At 39.5% G+C, this 20,690-nt stretch overlaps 4 protein-coding genes across 4 annotated transcripts; 2 read left to right on the top strand and 2 right to left on the bottom strand.

The window, feature by feature from the left end:
- The first annotated feature begins 1,259 nt into the window (after positions 1-1,259).
- On the top strand, positions 1,260-6,051 carry LOC122079366 (26S proteasome non-ATPase regulatory subunit 6). The gene is made up of 8 exons (XM_042645765.1): positions 1,260-1,554; positions 1,653-1,767; positions 3,149-3,239; positions 3,356-3,501; positions 3,617-3,836; positions 4,005-4,113; positions 5,151-5,319; positions 5,547-6,051. Exons 1-8 carry the CDS (start codon positions 1,419-1,421, stop codon positions 5,719-5,721), a joined length of 1,161 nt encoding a protein of 386 aa, XP_042501699.1. The 5' UTR covers positions 1,260-1,418; the 3' UTR covers positions 5,722-6,051.
- A 2,273-nt stretch (positions 6,052-8,324) lies between these two features.
- On the top strand, positions 8,325-9,149 carry LOC122078031 (craniofacial development protein 2-like). Its single transcript, XM_042643907.1, has one exon. The coding sequence runs from the start codon at positions 8,325-8,327 to the stop codon at positions 9,147-9,149; it is 825 nt and encodes a 274-aa protein (XP_042499841.1).
- Positions 9,150-11,186: 2,037 nt separating this feature from the next.
- On the bottom strand, positions 11,187-15,031 carry LOC122079367. Its single transcript, XM_042645766.1, has 4 exons — positions 14,119-15,031; positions 12,991-13,098; positions 11,826-11,890; positions 11,187-11,722 (listed from the first exon to the last, which is right to left on the bottom strand). Exons 1-4 carry the CDS (start codon positions 14,209-14,211, stop codon positions 11,575-11,577), a joined length of 414 nt encoding a protein of 137 aa, XP_042501700.1. The 5' UTR covers positions 14,212-15,031; the 3' UTR covers positions 11,187-11,574.
- A 2,880-nt stretch (positions 15,032-17,911) lies between these two features.
- LOC122078185 (myb-related protein 315-like) lies at positions 17,912-19,712 on the bottom strand. Its single transcript, XM_042644067.1, has 3 exons — positions 19,522-19,712; positions 19,307-19,436; positions 17,912-18,656 (listed from the first exon to the last, which is right to left on the bottom strand). The coding sequence occupies exons 1-3, from the start codon at positions 19,652-19,654 to the stop codon at positions 18,074-18,076; spliced, it is 846 nt and encodes a 281-aa protein (XP_042500001.1). The 5' UTR covers positions 19,655-19,712; the 3' UTR covers positions 17,912-18,073.
- Positions 19,713-20,690: the final 978 nt, after the last annotated feature.

Below are 20,690 nucleotides of genomic sequence, written 5' to 3'. Positions count from 1 at the left end.
GCATTAATAGCTTGTTGGAGCTCTACTTGAGGCACTTCGTGAGTGCTAACCAACATGACTGGGCCAAGTTGCTTGATGTGGCTCAGTTCTCTTACAACCTCCAACGAAGTGAGGCCACGAACCAAAGTCCATTTGAGATTGCCAAACACCAAACACGGTAATGACCGGCTACATGGGGAAAAGCCCTTCGGCGTTTAAGGTTGCCAAGGAGTGGCAAGCAAGGCGAGATGTGGCTAAGTCATACTTAGACAAGGCCACTAAGAAGATGAAGAAATGGGCTGACAAAGGGAGGCGACCATAAAATTTCAAGGTCGGGGACTTGGTACTTGTGAAGCTTCTACCCCAACAATTCAAGTCCCTAAGGCAGGTACATAAGGGGCTGGTGCGCCGGTACGAAGGCCCGTTTGAAATCACCAAGAAGGTGGGCAAAATATCCTATGAGGTAAGCCTACCTCCTAAGCTCAAGATCCATCCAGTCTTCCATGCAAGCCTATTGAAGCCATACCATGGAGACAAGGAAGATCCAAGTCGTGGAACCTCAACAAGAGCACCAATGGCTATCATCACCTCCTACGACAAGGAGGCAGAATACCTGATCGCTGATCGAATCGTCCGAAGGCGAGACGTACCTCCTAGTAAGGGAGTACTTAGTCAAGTGGAAGGGGGTACTAGAGAGCGAGGCAAGTTGGAAACCCGCCGACTCTTTATGGCAGTTCCAAGAACACATACAAAGATTCCACGAAGAAGATGCGACGAGGACGTCGCCGACTTAGGTGGGGGAGAGTGTCACAGCCTGCCCACTGAAGGCCCACAAACCAAGCCCAATGGCTTAGTAAGGCCCAGTTTCTAGAGATTTCTACCAAAGTGTGGAACTCTAGATATTTTATAAGGAAATATTATGGGAGGTTTCTAGAGTTCTCTACTAAGGAGGTGGGAAGCTTCTAGTTTCCACCCCAATCGTTGGATGTAAGACACATGTACATATCTTAGCCATTCATTGTAACTAGGAGTGACTATAAATAGAGGTGCCCTCATTTAGCCAAGGCACCAAGCAAGTGAGTTCTCAAGTCTTGTACTTAAGAGTTCTCTAGTGCAAAACAAGTTTATTCTTCTCAAACTCACTCTTGTGTTCACTTTTTCTCTTCCCAAATCTCTTAACTAGGCGCGGTTGCTTAGAAAGGTCAAAGGCCATAACAACCAGCTGGTGACGCAATCATTTTCCAATGTTTTACATAAGCCAACTGCTCTGCGAAGCACGGGATCACATATACAACTCCGGAGACAATAGAGTGGAAAACGTTTCACTCGATCTGCAAGGAACCCCGAAACCCTGAGTCCTGACTTCAGAGTTCAGACTCTAAAGAGAGAAATCTCTGCAAGAGAGAAATCTCTGCAAGAGAGAGAGGGAGAAGACGAACATGGAAGGGCAGGAAGGAAAGCAGCAGCCACAATTGGTTCTAGCACATAAGCTTTTCCTTCTGAGGCACCCGGACGTGCCGGACATTGAGAAGGTCAGGCTGAAGGAGGAGGTCTTGGCATTTGTTAAAGCTGACGGTAACCGATTACTTTCTGCGTTTCTCTTTTTTGATCTTCCATTCAGTTTCCTTCATTTTGACGACATTAATCTTGTTCTTTTATCTCTCCATCTTCAGATATGGCTTTACTTTATGAAACCCTAGCTACCGAGAACGTATTGGAGATGGATCGAGCTGTTCTTGATTCGATGCGTTCGAAAATCGAGGAAGAGCTCAAGAAGCTTGATGAGAAGTGGGTTTCTTTTTCCGCCGGGACCTAATTTTCGATCTGTTGGTTTTCTTAGCCCTAATTAAGTTGTTCTATATATTACCTCTAAAATGCTTCCTTATCAAAATCTTTGTGTTCGGTTGTTTTCTTCTCATACTTATTTGATACTAAATTCGGAAATGAAATTGGGGTAAAAATTACAAGTATGAGAAAATCCTTCACATTAGAGCAAATCTGGGTGTTGTCCCTATTCAGGATGAGTTATGAGAAACTTGTATGAGGTAGCACGGAAATTTGAGGCCTTTGAATGCTCCAGTATGGAGAAGTGATTTATTGATTTATTGCAAATTGAAGGAGCTAAAAGAGCTAGAGGTAGGTCTGAAATAACCATAGAAAAAGTGGTGAGAAAGGACATGTATAATTTAGGATTGGAATCCTGTATGACTTTGAATAAAACTGATTGGAGAAATAGGATCCATGTAACTGACCACATTTAGTTGTGATAAGGCTGAGTTGTGTCGAGAAAATCCTTCAGATTAGGAACCTAATTTTTGTAAAAGTGGGTTATGGAGATAATAACATAATCAACATCTGTCATGTTTTGGCATGATTGCACAACCTTTATCCCAAGTTAACTGAAGTTCTCCTTGAACTTAGAAATAGTTTTGCCAAAGGGTTCAACTGTAGCATTAATCATTCCATTCGAATAGGATGTATCGAGAGGGAATTTTTTCTGGACCACTTCATTGTTACCTTTGTACAAGTTGTTAAGCTTTAATGCTAAGTATGTCTATGGATATTGTTGGGAAATCCATTGAATGTTTGTAAGAAACTCGTGGATCATTGCTATCATGATCAGATTTGTCAGAAAATCCTGGATCATTGCCACCATGATCAAACTCAAGTGGATTATTTCCTTTTCTTTGAACTGGCGTAACAGGAGGGCTTGTTTGATGATGTTTGTAAATTTAGCATATGGTAAATTATCACCCATGTTTGTTGGCCATCCTTTTTTATATTTTGGAAAAGAAAAAAAAAATATATATATATATATATCAAGGAAGAGTACAATGGAAAACATATAAGCATGCCTTAGCTAGTATCAATACTCAACACAACTAACCTTGACCACTCAGAAATAGGTTGACTACACAGACCTGTTTGTTATTCATATCTAGGTAGGCCATATTGGTTTTGTCCTAAACCATGCAGGTCTTTACCCCCCCGCCTCAAAGAAAACAAAATTTTTTTTTTCTCCCAAAGTGGTTTAGGCCTGCCTCTCATTCTATTTGAATTAGTAACAAACTAGCAATCTCTATAAATTTAATAAACTGTTGCTCAAGGCTGTGATTATTGGAATACTCTCTCCTGTACTTACACAAACCTTCTTGTTCCATTTATTCAGAATTGCAGATGCTGAAGAGAACCTCGGTGAAAGTGAAGTCCGAGAGGCTCATCTTGCAAAATCACTGTTCTACATTCGAATCAGTGACAAGGTACCTTGCATGTTCTGTTGTTATGTGTCAGTGATTGTTTCCTAGTTCTTCTTTCAGAACTTCTTTTGGTGGATGTTTTCACATCTCATTGACATATTCCCCCGTATGAATCCCAGGAAAAAGCACTGGAGCAACTAAAGGTTACTGAAAGCAAGACAGTGGCCATTGGCCAAAAGATGGACTTGGTTTTTCATACGCTTCAGCTTGGTTTTTTCTACATGGACTTTGATCTCATAGCCAAAGGCTTGGAGAAGGCGAAGAAGTAATTTGACAATCTGAATAATTTTTAATCAATTTCACTGTCTGAACTCTACTTTTGTTATATAGATAAAAGGGAAAGATAGAGAAATATTCCACACTTTTTTTTTTAATGCCAGCTTGTTTGAGGAAGGTGGTGACTGGGAGAGGAAAAATCGTTTAAAGGTATACGAAGGCTTGTACTGCATGGCCACAAGAAATTTCAAGAAAGCTGCAAACTTGTTCCTGGATTCAATATCGACATTCACAACTTACGAGATTTTTCCTTATGACACCTTCATATTCTATACTGTCCTTACAAGCATCATTTCTTTGGACAGAGTTTCTCTGAAGCAAAAGGTATATTTGATTTTGCCACCACAAACATAGTGCTGGCTACTTTTTATTGGTTCTAGCTCAATATACTTAGAGGCGTTGTGACCTATTTATATTCTTAATATGAAAAGAGATTTGTTTTCTGTTAACAAAATTCTTACTGATAAAAAAATGTTGGTTTATCTGTTGAAGGTGGTGGATGCACCTGAGATCCTGACAGTTATAGGGAAAATTCCTAATCTCGCTGAGTTCATGAACTCTTTACATGGATGCCAATACAAATCTTTCTTCTCAGCATTTGGTAAGTGTCTCCTCGTATCTTGCAATAGGTTTGTTGGCTTTTTCTATTTGCTATCACTTTGTCTCTTTGCTTGTATCAGAATTTTGTCCTTGTAAGTCTTCTTGTTAGTAGACCTTTTTTTTTGGGAGGTTTTTCGCTTCCTTAGCGGGTGTAGTTGAGAATCTTGTTTGCATTTCCTTTCCAAAAGGCTTTGTTTGCTTTCACGTAAGAGTTTCCATGCAAGCAAAAAATTTTACCTGAGGAAAGTTTTACTTTCCAATGTTTGTTTTTTCTTCATGTAAAATAGATAGTAAATTATTACTGAAAATTAATGTTTTTTTTTTCTTTTCATGTAAGTGTTTTTCATTTTATTTGTACTATAAAATTACCTTTTTAATATTTGTTAACATTAGGAAACATGCCATTATTCTTACATTCAGTAATTGACAACTTGCCCGCAGCACCATAAATAGTGCTATTGGGAGTGATAAAACTCAAATTGAAGTTGAAAATACAGTTGGGAACCAACTCTAGGCTCTATTAAGGTAGGTAGAAGGATGAGATCATGGAGAGGTGGTAAAGGCAATGTAACCAAGAGGTGAGAGTGAGAGAGAGGAAATTTGTCCCTATTTTACATGCTTTGTGGGAATCAGGCAGTGAAAATTTGCAGCCCAAGTCACGTGAAACAAATCGAACCTAATCTTAATACAATATATAGGGGATTTTATGGCAGAGTGATGCTCATACTTCTGGATGCCAAGGATTGCTGATGCGATGAGGATGATCTAGCAGAACAAAGGCAGTCTTGGATTTGGTTTTGGAACATTTTACTCTATGATGTAATTGTCATGGCTGTACTTTCTTCTTTCTATTCAGTTTTGGGGGTCATGGGCCATCCTCTGTTAAGGGTTGTACTACTGTATCCTTTGCTCCTTTGTTTGTAATTCTTGCATACATATAGTGACTGTACCTACGGTGAGAGTACTTTTATTGCAGATTTCTTGAATGTAATAACCGTTTGATCCCGATTTCTGTCTTTTCTATTGTATGACTATCAGCTGGCTTGACCGAGCAAATTAAATTGGATCGTTATTTGCATCCCCATTTCCGGTATTACATGAGGGAGGTCCGCACTGTGGTTTATTCACAGTTTTTGGAATCTTACAAGAGTGTTACCATGGAGGCCATGGCTACTGCTTTTGGAGTTACTGTGGACTTTATTGATATGTAAGTATGGTATTTGCATTTTCAAATCATGCTTAGCTATAATTTGCCCATCTATTATATATCTATCTATCTATCTATATATATATATATATATATATTTGGGAGATGTTTTTACATATGGTTTTTAAGGGCATAGAGATTGGTTGTAGGTAGGCTTTCATTTGTGAGTTGGTGCTTGGTCTAAGGAATTTGATGTGCGTTATCTAATTGCTCCCTTTTTGTTCCAGGGAATTGTCACGTTTCATTGCCGCAGGGAAACTTCATTGCAAGATTGATAAAGTTGCTGGTGTACTAGAAACAAACAGGCCAGATGCAAAGAATGCTTTGTACCAAGCGACTATCAAGCAAGGGGACTTTTTATTGAATAGGATCCAGAAGCTGTCTCGTGTCATAGATTTGTGAGACAAGATCAACTTTGCCAGCCTTTTAAGATAAGCTGGCTGCTGTAATTTTTTCAGAAACATTGTTGGTCATGAACAGGGTCGAAAAACACAGAATGGGAAACTGGATCTTTCTCAAGCTGATATCCGGATAGGAATAGGCTTGGATTGGCCCTGGAATTGGTGTTTAAATGCCCTAACCCTACTTCCTTCCGAGGATCAGATTAACCGGATTGGAATGCTCTCATGAATGCTGGGTTTTTAACCCAGGAAATTGGATCTTCTTGAATTCTTTGTGCAATGTTTTTGATCCATCCTTCTGTAGTGAAGTTTGCTTCTGTTTGTTTTGTTATGGTTACCTCTTTTAATTCAACCCACATAATGTGATTGGCCTTACCTTTCCCCAAGGATTTAATTGTTATCTTTGTCTGCAAGTACCTTCATTCACCATTTCATGGACCTTCACTGTTAGCCTCATAAAAATTTTAAATTAAACAGATCCTGTAGAAAAGCTTCAAGACGCATTTGTTTACACGAGGGTTTACCTGGATTCCCATTTTTCAACTCCCATCTTACCTCGGTGACTGGGTACCCATTTTCCCCATGGTAAATAAATTATGAGAAAAACTTACCCACAACCCTAGAGTGCATTATCCCTAACAAGAGATTTTATTTTATTTTTTTCTTTTAGTGTGGTTCACCCGCAATTGATTCCCAGGAAGGGTCCAATCTTTTGATACTCTCTACTGACGGCTCTCTGAAACTCTCCGATACACTACTCCCTCCGGCACACACTCCCTCCCCCATTTGAGGCGGCGGCAATCTAGGGCTTATCGGACCAGGTAGGTATACCCCTGACCCCCTTCTCCTTCCTCTCTCTCTCTCTCTCGAGCCATCTTACTCACGCCCCTCTCTCTCTCGCCTCCTAATCCTTTCAATCTCTGATTTCTGCTAATCCTTTTTCCCTCATCTTACCTCGTCCCTCCCCGACCAACACCGATTCTCACACCTCTCCTCACCTCATTTCCTTCCCTATTTCTGTGAGGAGATAAACCACGAACGATCTCTCCTCTACCATTCCATAAACCCTATTTTTCTCCTTGGTTCTTGCTACTGATTTCGCCCATTTTCTCCTTGGTCGAAATCCCCCCCCCCCCCCCCCCAATTTCCTCACTGAAATACCACGGCCGTGGTATTGTATTTTATTTTATTTTCTTTCCACTGATGTCACCCATTTTCTCCTTGGTCTTGCAACGATCGCTTCTCTACCATTCCACCGAGACCCCTTCATTCCTCCACTACGATTTCCCTTGGAGGAAAAAAAAAAAAAACCCAACCGATTCTTACGCCCCCTTCTTCCTATATTCCCTCTCCTATTGCAGAAACACCAAGGCTTATTCCCTTACCACACACCCTATTTTTTCGCACCTACCTTAAACCACCGAGACGCAAAAAAAAAAGGGGAAAAACCACTGATTCCTTTCGATTTCTTTTATCTTCTCCCCTTCAACCCGCGTGCCCCTCGGCGCACCTCAACCTTTGGGGTGCACGTAGCCGCTTCCACATCTTATTCCACATGCTACACCCGATTCCTCCTCATAATTTTAGTGACTTTTCAACCGATCGCCTCCACATCCACTCAATCACGCCTGCTCCAGTGACACTAATTCTGCTCCCATACCCATTTCTGCCTGCCTGATGTTGTGCTGAGCCCCAACGCATCACCACTGCTGAGACACTACCCCTGGTGCATTCCACTACTCTAGGCTTTCAGTGGAGTCTTTATCTGGTCGACAGCGTCACAGGCTATAAGTTACCCATGTCATAAGGGATACCCCTCACTCACTCTTTTTACATTGATAATGTATGATCATACATATACTTTCAGTTCACTAGCAGTTGTCTTCTCTATGCTTTAGTACATGAACATACGTCTGCTTGTATATCTTTCATGTTGCATCATTTGGCTTTTTAATCGGCTGTGTCTGACTACCATATAGTGTTTGCCTTGTTTGCTAGCTCCTTTAGCGTGAACCTTGTGCTCCCTTTATATATAATTGATAACGAGATTAAAAAAAAAAAAAAAAGGATCAAGATTTATTGGCATTCAAAAAGTACTTATGGATTTGGTATGTTAGAATCTTGCGGTTACGTATACTATACCTTGGTCGGGTGCTATGTGCTTTTCTTTTATATTCTGAGAACACTTTTTTATTGTGTTAGGTTCCATCATTAACTGTATTCTTTTGTTTTATTTCTTACTATATTTATATAGCTCTATTTTGGTGCGGTACGTAGGCAGCCGACACCATATTATCTCTAGCCAATCTTCCTTTTACATGGATCCCCATGTTTTTTGATCGCATTTTACCACTTTGTGTGTCCAATGTCTTTTTTTTTTCTCCTGTTGTCAGGGCATCCCACGCAAACGACTCACGTCAATATACTTTGCAACATATTCAGAAGCGTGTTCAGAATGTTGGTAATAGAAGGAGGACTTGATGTGCTTCATGGAACATTGGTTCGCTAACTGGCAAGAGTTTGAAATTGATAGATGTCATGAGGAGGAGAAGGATTAACATTGCATGTATCCAAGAGACAAGATGGAAAGGGATGAAAGCTAAGATGTTGGATGACTTTAAACTTTGGTATTTGGGAGACCAAAGTGGAAGGGGTGGAGTTGACATAGTGGTGGATAAAGACTTGAAGAACAATGTGGTAGATGTTAAAAGAGTTGGGGACAAGATCATATCCTTAAAGCTAGTGTTAGATAAAGAAGTGGTTAACATTATTAGCGTTTATGTTCCGCAAGCAGGATTGGATGAGAGTTACAAGCTACAATTTTGGGAACACATGGATGAATTGATGCATAATTTTAGATCGGTTGAAAAAATTATTATGGGAGGCGATCTAAACGGACACATTGGGAAGGATAGGAGAGATTATGTAGAGGTGCACGGAGGCTTTGGAGTTGGGGAGAGAAATGAGGAGGGAACCTCAGTTCTGGACTTTGTTGTCACATATGATCTATCCATTGCTAACATGCTTTTCACTAAAAGGGAAGAACACTTAATTACTTACAAAAGTGGACAGCATGCCAGTCAAATAGACTTTTTCCTCACTAAAAGACATGACAAATGGATGTGTAAGGCTTGTAAGGTCATACCTGGGGAGAGTTTAACCTCTCAACATAAGTTGTTGATCTTGGACATGTGCTTCAATTTACCAAAGAAGAAAACAAGGAATCAAGTGTGCCTTAAGGTTAGGTGGTGCAGATTGAAAGGAGAGTCAGTAGGGTGCTTTAGAGATAAAATGGTGAAGCATGAAAAGTGGGATCGGGAAGGGGACGCCAACATGATGTGGAATGTAATGATAAAATGCATTGAGAAAGTTGCTAAGGAGGTTCTAGGGGTGGCTAAGGGTACTAAGTTGGCCCCTAGAGAGACTTGATGGTGGGATGCTGAGGTCCAGGTTGCAATCAAGACTAAGAAAGATAATTTAAAACTTGGCAAAGGACTAGGGAAGATGAAGACAAAGAGAGATATAGGGCCACCAGGAACGAGGCAAAAAAGACTGTGCGGATAGCAAGAGCGAGAAAATATGATGATTTCCACAACAATTTAAATACTAAGGAAGGGGAAATGGTTATCTATAAAATAGCTAAAATTCGAGAAAGGAAGTGGAGGGATCTCGACCAGGTTCGATGTATTAAAAGTGAGGATGGCAAAGTACTTGTGAAGGATGAAGACATAGAAAGGAGATGGGATGAGTATTTTTGTAACTTGCTTAATGGAGACATCCCTAATAAGAGTGGTTCGAGTAGTCGGCTCCACAACATGAACCATAGGTATGTACGCAAGATAGGAGTGACCGAGGTTAAAAAGGCATTAAGGAAGATGAATGTAGGGAAGACACCAGGTCCGGATGAGGTCCCAATTGAAGTGTGGAAGAGTTTGAGACCACTTGGAGTCACTTGGTTAACCAAGTTGTTTAACAAGGTTATGAACACGAAAACGATGTCTGATGAATGGAGGAGAAGCAATATCGTTCCAATTTACAAAAATAAAGGAGATATCCAGAGCTGCAACAACTATACATGCATTAAACTTATGAGTTATAGTATGAAACTATAGGAAAAGGTAATAGAAGTTCGCTTAGAAGAGAAACTTATATCTCTAAGAACCAATTCGGTTTCAAGCGATCTACCTACTTAGGGGGCTTATGGAAAAAGCCAGAGCCTACAAGAGAGATCTTCATATGGTCTTCATTGACCTAGAAAAGGCCTACAATAGGGTTCCCAGAGATTCAATCTAGTTAGTTTTAGAGGAGAAAGAAGTGTCAAGTAAATACGTGGATATTATTAAAGACATGTATAGAGATGTAGTGACTAGCGTGAGATCTGTGAGAGGTCAAGGTGCTGAGTTCCCAATTAATGTCGGGTTACATCAAGGATTCGCATTGAGCCCCTACCTATTTACACTTGTCATAGATGATTTAACTAAGAATATTCAAGGAGAGGTCCTGTGGTGTATAGATGATATTGTTTTGGTCGGTGAAACAGTGACAGATTAATAATAAGTTGGAACTATGGCAACTTACTTTGGAATCGAGAGGTCTCAAGATAAGTAAAACGAAGACGGAATATATGAGGTGTAACTTCAGTAGATCGATGATTGATAGTGAAGAAGTGAAAATTGAGGGGAGAGAGATCCCGCAAAGTGACTGCTTCATCTGGGCTCTACGTTAAACAAAGAAGGTGAAATTGATGATGATGTTTCTCACAGAATTAAAGTAGGATGGATAAAACGGAGAGGGGCATCTGGAGTGTTATGTGATCGACGTATTCCTCTAAAGCTTAAAGAAAAATTCTATAGGACCGCCATAAGACCAACTATTCTATATGGTTCAGAATGTTCGGCTGTCAAGAAGCGTAACATAAATAAATTGAGTGCGACTGAGATGAGGATGTTGAAATGGATTTGCGACAAAACCCTGAGAGATAGGATAAAACATGACCAGGTTAGATCGGATTTAAGAGTTACCCCTATCCAGGATAAGCTCAGAGAATGCCGACTACGATGGTTTGGGCATGTCCAAAGGAGGCCTTTGGATGCCCCAGTACGGAGGAATGACCAGATGCAGATGAATGGAGTTGAAAGGGCTAGGGACAGGCCAACATTGATCATTGATGAGTAATTAGTAAAGACATGCAAAAGTTAAATCTTCACCAAATTATGACATCTAACAGAGTTGCCTGGAGGGCTAGGATTCGAGCTGCAGACGTGTTGTGAGTGGGATGCCCCAAAGAGTTTTTTTTTTGTTTTTTGTCATTTACTTGCGGATCCATGTAGCCGACCCCATTTGTTGGGATACAGCTAAGCTTTGTAGTTGTTGTTGTTGTTATTCACCCGCAATTGGGTTTCTTCAACCATCTGGGGAAATTAGTTTAATCTTTAGAAAAAGTAGGCAAGGAGGAAGAATCAATAATAACTCTAATAAAACTCAAATGCTTAATAATGTGTAATTTCTAAAAATAATGACTTCCTTTTTTCTTAAGATTATTACTGAGGTAAATTAGAATCCATGTGGACTGAAGACGAGGAAAACAAATAACTGAATACAAATAAGGGAAAAAGGCTCTCTGAGCTAGCAATCTCTCTCTATTTCTCCTTGCATGAAATAACTTCTCTGCCCCCTATGTTGCTTCTCATTAGTGTGCTCTCTATGCTGAGCTTGAGATGAGATTTGCATTTATGAATTTGTCACAGTTAAGAAACATCATTCCATTGTCACAGTTCCTAGCTAGGTTCCTTCACGCTGATGCCCCTTTATGCAAACAATAGTCTAACAAAACCAACGATTGAAAATTCCTCAATCATTTTCTTCTCGAGGGATCCCGGCTAAGGCCATGCTTCTTCAGGGTCTTGATGTAATTCCTCATTAGGGTAAACTTATTGCTTCCAAGATGAAACAAATAATCCCATGTATATATACCTGTTTTATGCAAGTCATCGAAAACTATTCTGCTTGACCCAACACCATCAAAACAAAGCCAAAACGGAGTTTTAGAACACAAGCAAATTAGAGAAAAAGAACAATAGCACCAATAAGCCGGTTTTCGAGTACCTTACTCCATAGTTTCCTACAGGTTCTGCAGACATGATCCCCACGTGGCGTCGCCCAAATATTACCTGATTCAGGAATTAGGCTGTGATTGGCATTTAAGCAACATGAATTTTATGGATATGTTGAAGATTATGAAAATCACTTGCACTCATTCTCGGGGTTCTGCATAATGGTCAAATTTTATGTGATAAATATGAAACACTAATACATCCTCCTTAACCATCCTCTCTGGTTTCTCCAGACCCAACATATCCCGATTCCTCCAAATCCAAAGAATCATCAGTAGTCGCATACAAAGAGGCATAAGCATATGAATCCGAATATCCAATGGTAGTTTATAAACCAACCAGGAAAGGTGGGGAAGGTTTCTAGAACCAATTTGACAACAGAGGCTGACACTGATGAGGCAGAATCAAATCGTCTGCTTCAAAAATGCAATAGACGTACTGAAGCTTATGAGCTGATTATCAAAGTCGCTTGGGGCATTGGCAGTTGAGCTCCTAAAGAGAGAGCTGAACATTTTTATGTGCTTTGCACCCGAACCAAATGGTGAAAATTTAGATCTCAAGCCTGGCTAGTTCAAACACAAAATGGAAACAGTATAGTAATAAATTGGCATTATCCAAAAACTTTCAGAAGAAAAGGGTCCATGGTACTTCTCAAAAGAGTGGATTAGAAGCCTACACCCAATGTCAACAATTTTATGCTTATCCAACATTGGTACAGGGTACAGTACAGAGATGTTTAGACTTAACTCAGAAAAAGGACGAACTGTTGAAGAAGCAGTGCTGGTATAGATATGTAAGGCTACACATCTGATCCATTGGATGACTCAAACTGCCTAGTCTAATACTCTGTTCTTGGTGGTCAAAGAAATCAATAAATGGTAAGGATTTGAATCTCGTTATTGCAGACCTGATGAGACACCACCGGTCCCGAAGATACTGGCTGATCTTTGAGGGAACATCAGTGGTGTTAGCCAGTTACGCCCAATCCAATCCCAAGACTTTAGAGGACAGTTTGTGATTGCCTGACACGGAAATCATTTTTTTCCTCGCCTGATTTTACTCTTGGTACCCACTCCAAAAAATATGAAAAGAATACCCCAAAAAAGAATCACAAAATAGATTGAACACTTAAAATTAAAAGGTGATTGAGTGGTTACCTTTTCGCCTGCCACTGACCTAATTTTGCCATCAACTGCAGGGCTATGTGTGCGAAGAAACTCAGCCGACAGATTGAATACACTCTCATCAGTGAATTCCACCTTCACCTAAAATTAAAGGTTTGAGCAAGAAATATTGAGAGAAATTAATCACACAAACTGCCTACAATAAGTGAACTAGTGAAGTGTTTTAAGCTGAAAATTTGAGCTGAAAGAAACTTATGAAATACACACTGAAGTAACTGGAAGAAGTGAGATGTTCGAATATATACTGAAGTAATGGGTATTGGGTGCTACTACCTTTAGTGGGGAAGAGGAAGAAAAAAAACATGTGTATCTTCATCAAAAGGGGGCCCAAATTATTCCTAAACAATCAATCCTTCTTCTCAGATTCTTGTTTCCAAGATTTCTTTAAGGTTATGACAGAAGATGTGTTCTGTTTCCTTTCACTTTTACTTTTCCCTTTATTTTATTTTATTTTATTTTTTTGTCCTTGCTCGAATTCATGTAGCTGACTCCATTAAGTTGGGATAAGGCTTTGTTGTTGACGACAGAATATTCAAACCACTCAGTCTTGCACGTTTAGTAATACTGACTGAAATCATCTAAATATCGCTTCATGGGCTTCTGTAAGTAATATTTTATTACACATGTAGGCTGAGATTCCTAGTAAAAATCCAGCTTAGTTCCATGAGGTAATCAGTATCTTGACAGAAACAGAGGGTTTAGAGATGGTAAACAGTTGGTTAGCAATATTGCCAGTAGAAAAAAGAGATTCCTCACTTGTAATTAGTCTATAATATTTTGAATTCTTCCCCATTCCCAACCCAACCACCAGAATGTTGCAGTTTGCACCAGGTAATAAGCCAAAACTATCAATTAACAGTTCCAGGAGCACTGATTAGCAGCAGAGAAGGAAAATTCCCGTATCTCAAATTAGAGGAAAATATTTAAAAGCCTACCCAAATAATAAATCTAGTTCTTCATTTGTTTTCCTAGATTTTCCTGAAATGATGCCACTATATTAAGACCAAAAAAAAAAATATTCATACTATGAGGACAAGGGTTTAATGCTTCTTCCTGAAAAAGTCGAGTCCGTAAAGATTTAAGTGGTCCAGAGGAACTTACATACTTGGGGGGAAGAAGAATAAACCTGGTGAGCTGCGGAGGTTGTCTTGAAGTGTGAATGCTTTGAAGCGTCCTCCGGAGTGCTGCTAGCATTGTTCGGGATGCTTAGGATCACGTAGGAAGGAGCAGCTGCCACGGATCCCAAACAGATAGCAGGCTGGCTCTCAAGTCTCACCTTACCAGACCCATAACACCTTATCTTCAGGTAATCACCTTACTGAATTATCAATCCAACAAAGATATATCCCCTAGGAGAAGACAGCTTCATTCAATGGTTTCAGAAATCTGAGCATAAAATTCTTAACAGCTGAGCTGAGGTGATCCGAATCAAATGGGTTCGTGGAGATGATGTTGGAGTACGAGGCACAGAGATTGCAACAATAACCTACCAACCAGAAGTATTTAAGGCTGCCATTGACATTACTTTCAATGTAACAGAAGAAACCACACTTTTCAGGGGCATAACATCGAACACCTTCTGTGCAACTTCCATTCCTTGATCACAATTCAAAAAGAAAAATCAAAGGAAAAGGAAATGCCGCCGCTGTAAACCACGAAAGCGATTAAATTTGAAGTTGAAATTAACTAGATAATGTGATGCTAAAGATCAAATTGGTATCCAAATGATCCAACGAGCGAATGCAGTATGCCCAGATCACCAGGATGGGTAGAGAGAGAAGAAGAAAATAAAAAAGTAAGAAAATCCCGAGATGGGTAAACATAAACCCGACCTCCATCTCCAATTCGCCACCTTAATATTATTCCGCCTTATTCATCTCACTGACTCAATCCATGTTTAACTTCTAATTTTCACTCTCTTCTCTTGACAGTTTGGTTTTTCTTAAGTCCATTTTTTGGTTAAAAGGACTGTTATAAGTGTTATTTAGAAATTGCCCCTTGGCTTATTTTTCCCTTTTAAAAATTATACAAATTAGGTAATAATAATAATAATAATAATAGAGAGAGGTTTTGTGCAAGATCGTGCATCACAGTGGTTAGATAGAGGTTGAGCCATTGAGAGGTGCATCTCACATACCCCCATCCCCCATCCCCCATCCAATAGTTGTGTGCATGGTTGTGCACGATAGGCACAAAACCTTTTGCCAAAAAGATTTTCAGCTGTAATTGAAGGAGAAGAGAACGCTACTCAGATGTGCACTCTTACACCCAGATACAGGGGCGATGAAATGACCATCTCGCCCATGTTGGATGCTTGGGTATGAAGTCCCATTGTCCTGTGTTGGCGTAAAGGCCACACGATTAGTTAGTCTTCAGTCTCCCATAATTTAAAAGTGTCATCATTATATCATTATAAAAAAAATTTCATTATCATGCGCATTTTTTGAATATACATGTAAAATGAATCAAATGATGGTGTTTATCGTCACTAACAAAACTATGTTACACTAAGGAAAAAAACAAGACAAATTATTTTACACCTTAAAGGATAAGAAAATCCCTTAAAGGAAGGATTATTGCTAGTTGTTAAATCACCGTCACCATATCTCTAGCTGAAATTCCAAAAATCCCTCTCGTTTCTTCATCTCCTTCTACTAGCTTCACCACCAAAAGGAGGATTAATCTTACCAACGGAAGATTTCATTTCTTCCATGGGCTTATCCCCCTTTTGGTGGTATGTGTAATGGTTGCATGCACCTGGTTGGGATTTCCACAAGTGGTGGAGGGTGATATAGGGGAGGAGCAGGAGGTGGGGGTGGCATGGGTCAAGGGATTGGGGCAGAGAAAGGAGATGACAAGACATGCTACTACGTGAGTGGCAGGACAATGGAGGTGTTGTTATGGTCGGGTTGGGTTACAAAGGTTGTTGGGGAGTTGTTGTAGGAGGCGGTGGGGGCTGAAAATGCAGGAGGCTCATGGGGTGACAAGGAGAACAGAGTGTGTGAGGTAGGGATAGGGGAACGATGGTGGGGGGAATTTGTAGATTGGGGCATAGGTGATCGGGGGCAAGGGAGTTACATGGTTTTTGGTGGGGTTGAGAAGAGAGGGAGCTGGGAAGGGTTTGCAATGGAGTCGGGGGAGGGGCACAAGACATGGAAGAGGGGGAGCCAGTAAGGGTTTGCAGTGGTGTTAGAGAATGAGAGCAAGACATGGAAGAGAGGGAGCCGGTGAGAGGGGTCAAGAGAGGGGCACAAGACATGGAAGAGGTGGAAGGGGCAGGTAGTGGGAGGGAAGAGGTGACTCCTACTAATAGCTCTTATTTTATTGGTTTTATTAATAAAATGCAAACATTTAGTGGAAGATGAACAACTTCTCTTGTAAAATAAGGGATAAGACTTTGTACATTTGTCCCTCTCAAACCTTACAGTAGTGGGAATCTTGTGCATTTAGACACTTTTATTGTGTCATTGATATAGGGACACATATACATGAGATAGGGTTCCTGCTTACGTAGGTTCATGTTGGCCAATTTAAGTGTTGAAATGGTTGACCTAAAGAACCATTCCTAGTGCTAGAGATTGAGGATTTGAGGGCTAGTGAGTTTATAAACTCTTTAAGATAAGTTGCATTGCAACCACTGCAAGTTGTGTTTGGATAAACTTGTTTAAGTATCGTGCGTACAATCATGGAAGCCATGAATAAATGAAAAAGAAAAGAAAAAAGCCACATTCATTCCACGAGGGAGCATTAACTATTTGAATGGAAAATTAACTCAAATTGAGGGACCTTTAATAATGTTTATTTTGTTGTTATTATTATTTTTTTTAGCATTTCTGCAGCTTTATAATTAGGGTTTGGAAGGAGGCTTAGGAGTTGATCATTATTGTATCTCTTTCTTCAATAGCACTTCCAATCCCCTATGCCATTATAATATTGGCATTTTTTTCCCCCAAAGTAATTTTGTTTAAGCATGTGGAAGGTGAAACTTGAGAAAAAGAGGGTATTGTTGTAGAATTGGTTACTTTCTTAAAAATTCTTTTAGAAGCTTAATTGGGATCGGGTTTCCTGTCTGACTGCGTAATGTTATTCTGTGTCTTTCTCTTCCCATAACAAGGGTAGAATGAGATAGACATAGGAAGCGCTAATGTACAATATGTAGCATGACAACATTATTTATCCCTAATCTTAAATCTATATATTAGGAAAAAAGTGGGCTAAGGGGGGAGATGGTATCTCCCACACCTCTCTATACACCTTCACTTTATTGACCATGGGATTCTCCACATTGCATCTATGCCGTTTAATCGGTTGTCAGTTACAATCCCACTCTCTTGTAGGAAACCTCCCCCCTCCCCAAAATAATATCAGCTGAAAAGTTTTTATTTTTCCCATCAAGATAAATTATGATATTGTATATATACAACATAAGAAGTTAGAGATCGATGAAGATTCCTTTATACCCTTCTCATTATCACTGGGGCTCACAAATGATCCTGTCTCTCCTATTTTGACAATGTGGTTTCTATATAGATGATACTATTTTCCAAATCCTTATTGGTGTAACATATATATTATTCATTCTTACATTGCCCTCTTGTCCTCTTGTAGGAAATGCTCCCCCCAAATATAATATCAGCTAAAACGAATTTTATTTTTCATATCAAGATATAAACGACATTGTATATTACGTAAGAAGTTAACAATCGATGAATTAATTATCATATAACCCAAAAATTTAACCTCCATGAGGAGCCAATTAAAATGAAGAATAAATAAATCTAAAATGGTTGAGAATTAAACTAATTAAGAAAAGCTTACATACTAAAAAAATGATACAAGTTTGAGCACTTAAAAAATTTGACTAAAAAAAGGGCATGGGCCAAGTACAACAATGAAAGAATAAGCCAATAATTTACTGTCTCAATGGCACACCACAATAGTACAAACATTGAAATTTAATGTGTACAATTCTTTCTTTCCATTCCCTCCAATTGGTTTAAGATTAATCATCAATGAAACCTTAAGAACCTTAGTGGTACAGAGACTGATACATAGCTTAATTTACTGGTAATTTCCCAAAAGACAAAATGTCCTCTATAGTAAGGAATCCATCCCATGGAAGCACAGAATCCACATTATCAACCCAACGTTGCCTAGAATTTTCTTGTAAGGATGAGGGTTCATCCATGGATTGATTAAGTGAAACATCTAAAGAAAATGAAAGGCTATAACCATTAGACTTAGAGGGATTAGTAATTGTTGGGTATAGCTCTGATCCCACATCCATGGTCTCCCACAACACTTCATAACCATGAGAAAGATTTACTCTACTTTCATTTGAGTGCAGTTCATGAAAGTCTTGATCTTGTTTCTTCTGAAGCCCCAGAGTCTCTTCTATTTGTTGTTGTTGTTTATCAAATGTCACAACATTGAAATTATTCTCTTGCTCTCTCAATGAACAACTAGACTCTGCAATTGGTTCAGCTTCCATGTCAAAACTTTTGGGGTATTGGGTTATTGGCTTGTGAGTTGAAGGATCTAAACCAAGGAGCTTGAGCTTCTTCTTGATTCGAGTGTTCCAGTGGTTCTTGATTTCATTATCTGTACGGCCGGGGAAATGTGCAGCGATTCTCGACCATCTGCAAAAGATTTAAATTTTGTTAGTAACAAAAACGGTTCAATGAATCGTTTTGTCTATTGAAATAGACTTATTCGAAGAATTAGAATGGTATTTCTGAGTAAAAAAAAATTGGGAAAGAGTTTCATACAACGACTTCAGAGTGCAGTTATGCACAATAGGAGGGGAAAGTGACGAAATGTTTAATAATGTGTACATTTAATTAGGCAAGAGGGCGTGGGATCCATGGGTGGGATGTGAAAGGGCATGCACTAGAGTCTATATATTGACACATGCGCTTTCGTCTTTCCAAAAAGTTGTTAGCTTTTGAAATACGTAAACAAAAAAAGTTTGGACATTGTATTCTACCATTACTAAATTGGCGAAAGTTTACCATTGCTAAAGTGAAAAGCGAATTTCTTCCAGATTTCAACCATGGTGATCTAACGCCTTCATTGTACTGAAAAAGAATATTTCTGTCCTTCGACAATAATGTATGCCTTTCCTCAGTCTAATCAAAGGGTTGGAGTCAGATTTCGATATGACGCAGATTAAGATATTCTCTTTTCACCATGGGTGAAGGAAAATTTGATCCTACTAAATTTAGGTATAGAAGTTACTTAAGAGCTGAAAAAATAAAGAGATGATGGCTAATATTTTGCATGTAAGGACCTGTTACCCAGACGTGCATGAAGTTGGATAAGTTGATCCTCTTCCACCTCTGAAAATGCTCCTCTCTTAAGATCTGGTCTTAGATAGTTAATCCATCGTAGTCTGCAGCTCTTCCCACATCTCATCAGACCTTCAGCATCAATCAAAATCACATCAAAATGAGAGAGAGAGAGAGAGAGAGAGAGAGAGAGAGAGAGATTTTATCAAACAAACACCTGCAAGCGTGGGAACTAGCCGCCAGCAATGTATGCCATTGTTGAGGATGAAGTTCATTAACTTGTTATCTTCATCAATTGTCCATGGGCCTCTCTTCAACCCAACCTTCTCACAGCAAGGTTTTCTCCCCATATATCCTGCTACAAAACTCTTTTGAGAGAGAGAGAGAGAGAGAGAGAGGATGCAGAGATTTGCAGCCAAAGAAGCTTTAATTGAAGCAAAGATGCTCTGCCAGTTCATCATCCATTGAGAAGACTAGTGTTATATTTATAAGGGACTAATGATTGAAAAGGAGGGCATCAAATTAAAGAACATAACTCTTAAGCATGAATGTTTTTGTAAGCATAAATCATAGTTCTCTCTCTCTCTCTCTCTCTCTCTCATCTTATCACAAGCTTAAGGAAATTATAAACAAATAAAAAATCACAATAAAAACCGACGTGGGTCGTCCTCGTTGACAAGTTTTAAATTGGCACTCAAAGTCTTCTCTTGAATGGGTTTTCTTCTTTCTGATATGATAAACAAAGAAAAGGTAAAACTAAAAGGATTCCACTGTCCCCTTCAAAGCTAGCCAGCCAGCTTTGTCCTTCCAGGCAACTCATCTTTTCCTTCTAGAGAGAGAGAGAGGCATTCTTGTTCAATATATGAAATGAATGCAACTGAGATGCTTTGTTGTCAGCAATTTTGTGTTGTTTATTATTAGGTAAAGCATATATTATTGGAAACCCAAAGGAAGTGTATCAATGGAAGATACGAATATGTGAAAGGGGACAGCTTCGGACCCTCAGGGAAGGGGAAGGGGTGAGGAGTTGAGGGCATTTCCAAGCCGACCACAATGATTTGGTTGGGCACGCCAAAACATATGCACACAAGGATCTCTCATCCTTGCAGTTTAGTTTGTTCATAAAAATCATAAGATGTTAAGAGTTATAGAGCTGTAATTTCACATTGATTTATTCAGGTCTTCGGTGTCTTCATACACGTGAGAAAGTTTCTCTAACTAATGCCTTAGGGTTTGGAGTTAAACCTTCCAACATGCTATCAGAGATTAGGAGGTGGGTCCTTTTGTTATCCTCCTTACATTGTCTACGAGTCCGGACAATTTCGCATGTGGGTTGAAAAATCAACCTCCCCAAATGGAGTCCTATTGTCCAGCCGATATCTAGGC

The sequence above is a fragment of the Macadamia integrifolia genome, chromosome 5 (genome assembly GCF_013358625.1).
Source record: "Macadamia integrifolia cultivar HAES 741 chromosome 5, SCU_Mint_v3, whole genome shotgun sequence".
Classification (NCBI taxonomy): domain Eukaryota; kingdom Viridiplantae; phylum Streptophyta; class Magnoliopsida; order Proteales; family Proteaceae; genus Macadamia; species Macadamia integrifolia.
The sequence above is the reverse complement of the archived record's forward strand: the minus strand, read 5'-3'. Positions and strand labels throughout refer to the sequence as shown.

Bases quoted from the DNA above. Each gene is read 5' to 3' on its own strand.
- LOC122079366 (XM_042645765.1), top strand. From the start codon at position 1,419: ATGGAAGGGCAGGAAGGAAAGCAGCAGCCACAATTGGTTCTAGCACAT. The intron at 1,768-3,148 runs GTGGGTTTCTTT...CCATTTATTCAG, and splicing joins CTCAAGAAGCTTGATGAGAA to AATTGCAGATGCTGAAGAGA. The intron at 3,502-3,616 runs GTAATTTGACAA...TTTTAATGCCAG, and splicing joins GGCTTGGAGAAGGCGAAGAA to CTTGTTTGAGGAAGGTGGTG.
- LOC122078031 (XM_042643907.1), top strand. From the start codon at position 8,325: ATGTTGGATGACTTTAAACTTTGGTATTTGGGAGACCAAAGTGGAAGG.
- LOC122079367 (XM_042645766.1), bottom strand. From the start codon at position 14,211: ATGCTAGCAGCACTCCGGAGGACGCTTCAAAGCATTCACACTTCAAGA. The intron at 13,099-14,118 runs GTAAGTTCCTCT...CTTTAATTTTAG, and splicing joins TTCTTCTTCCCCCCAAGTAT to GTGAAGGTGGAATTCACTGA. The intron at 11,723-11,825 runs GTACTCGAAAAC...TGGGTCAAGCAG, and splicing joins GTAGGAAACTATGGAGTAAG to AATAGTTTTCGATGACTTGC.
- LOC122078185 (XM_042644067.1), bottom strand. From the start codon at position 19,654: ATGGGGAGAAAACCTTGCTGTGAGAAGGTTGGGTTGAAGAGAGGCCCA. The intron at 19,437-19,521 runs GTGTTTGTTTGA...TTGATGCTGAAG, and splicing joins GCTAGTTCCCACGCTTGCAG to GTCTGATGAGATGTGGGAAG. The intron at 18,657-19,306 runs GTCCTTACATGC...AATCTTTTGCAG, and splicing joins CATGCACGTCTGGGTAACAG to ATGGTCGAGAATCGCTGCAC.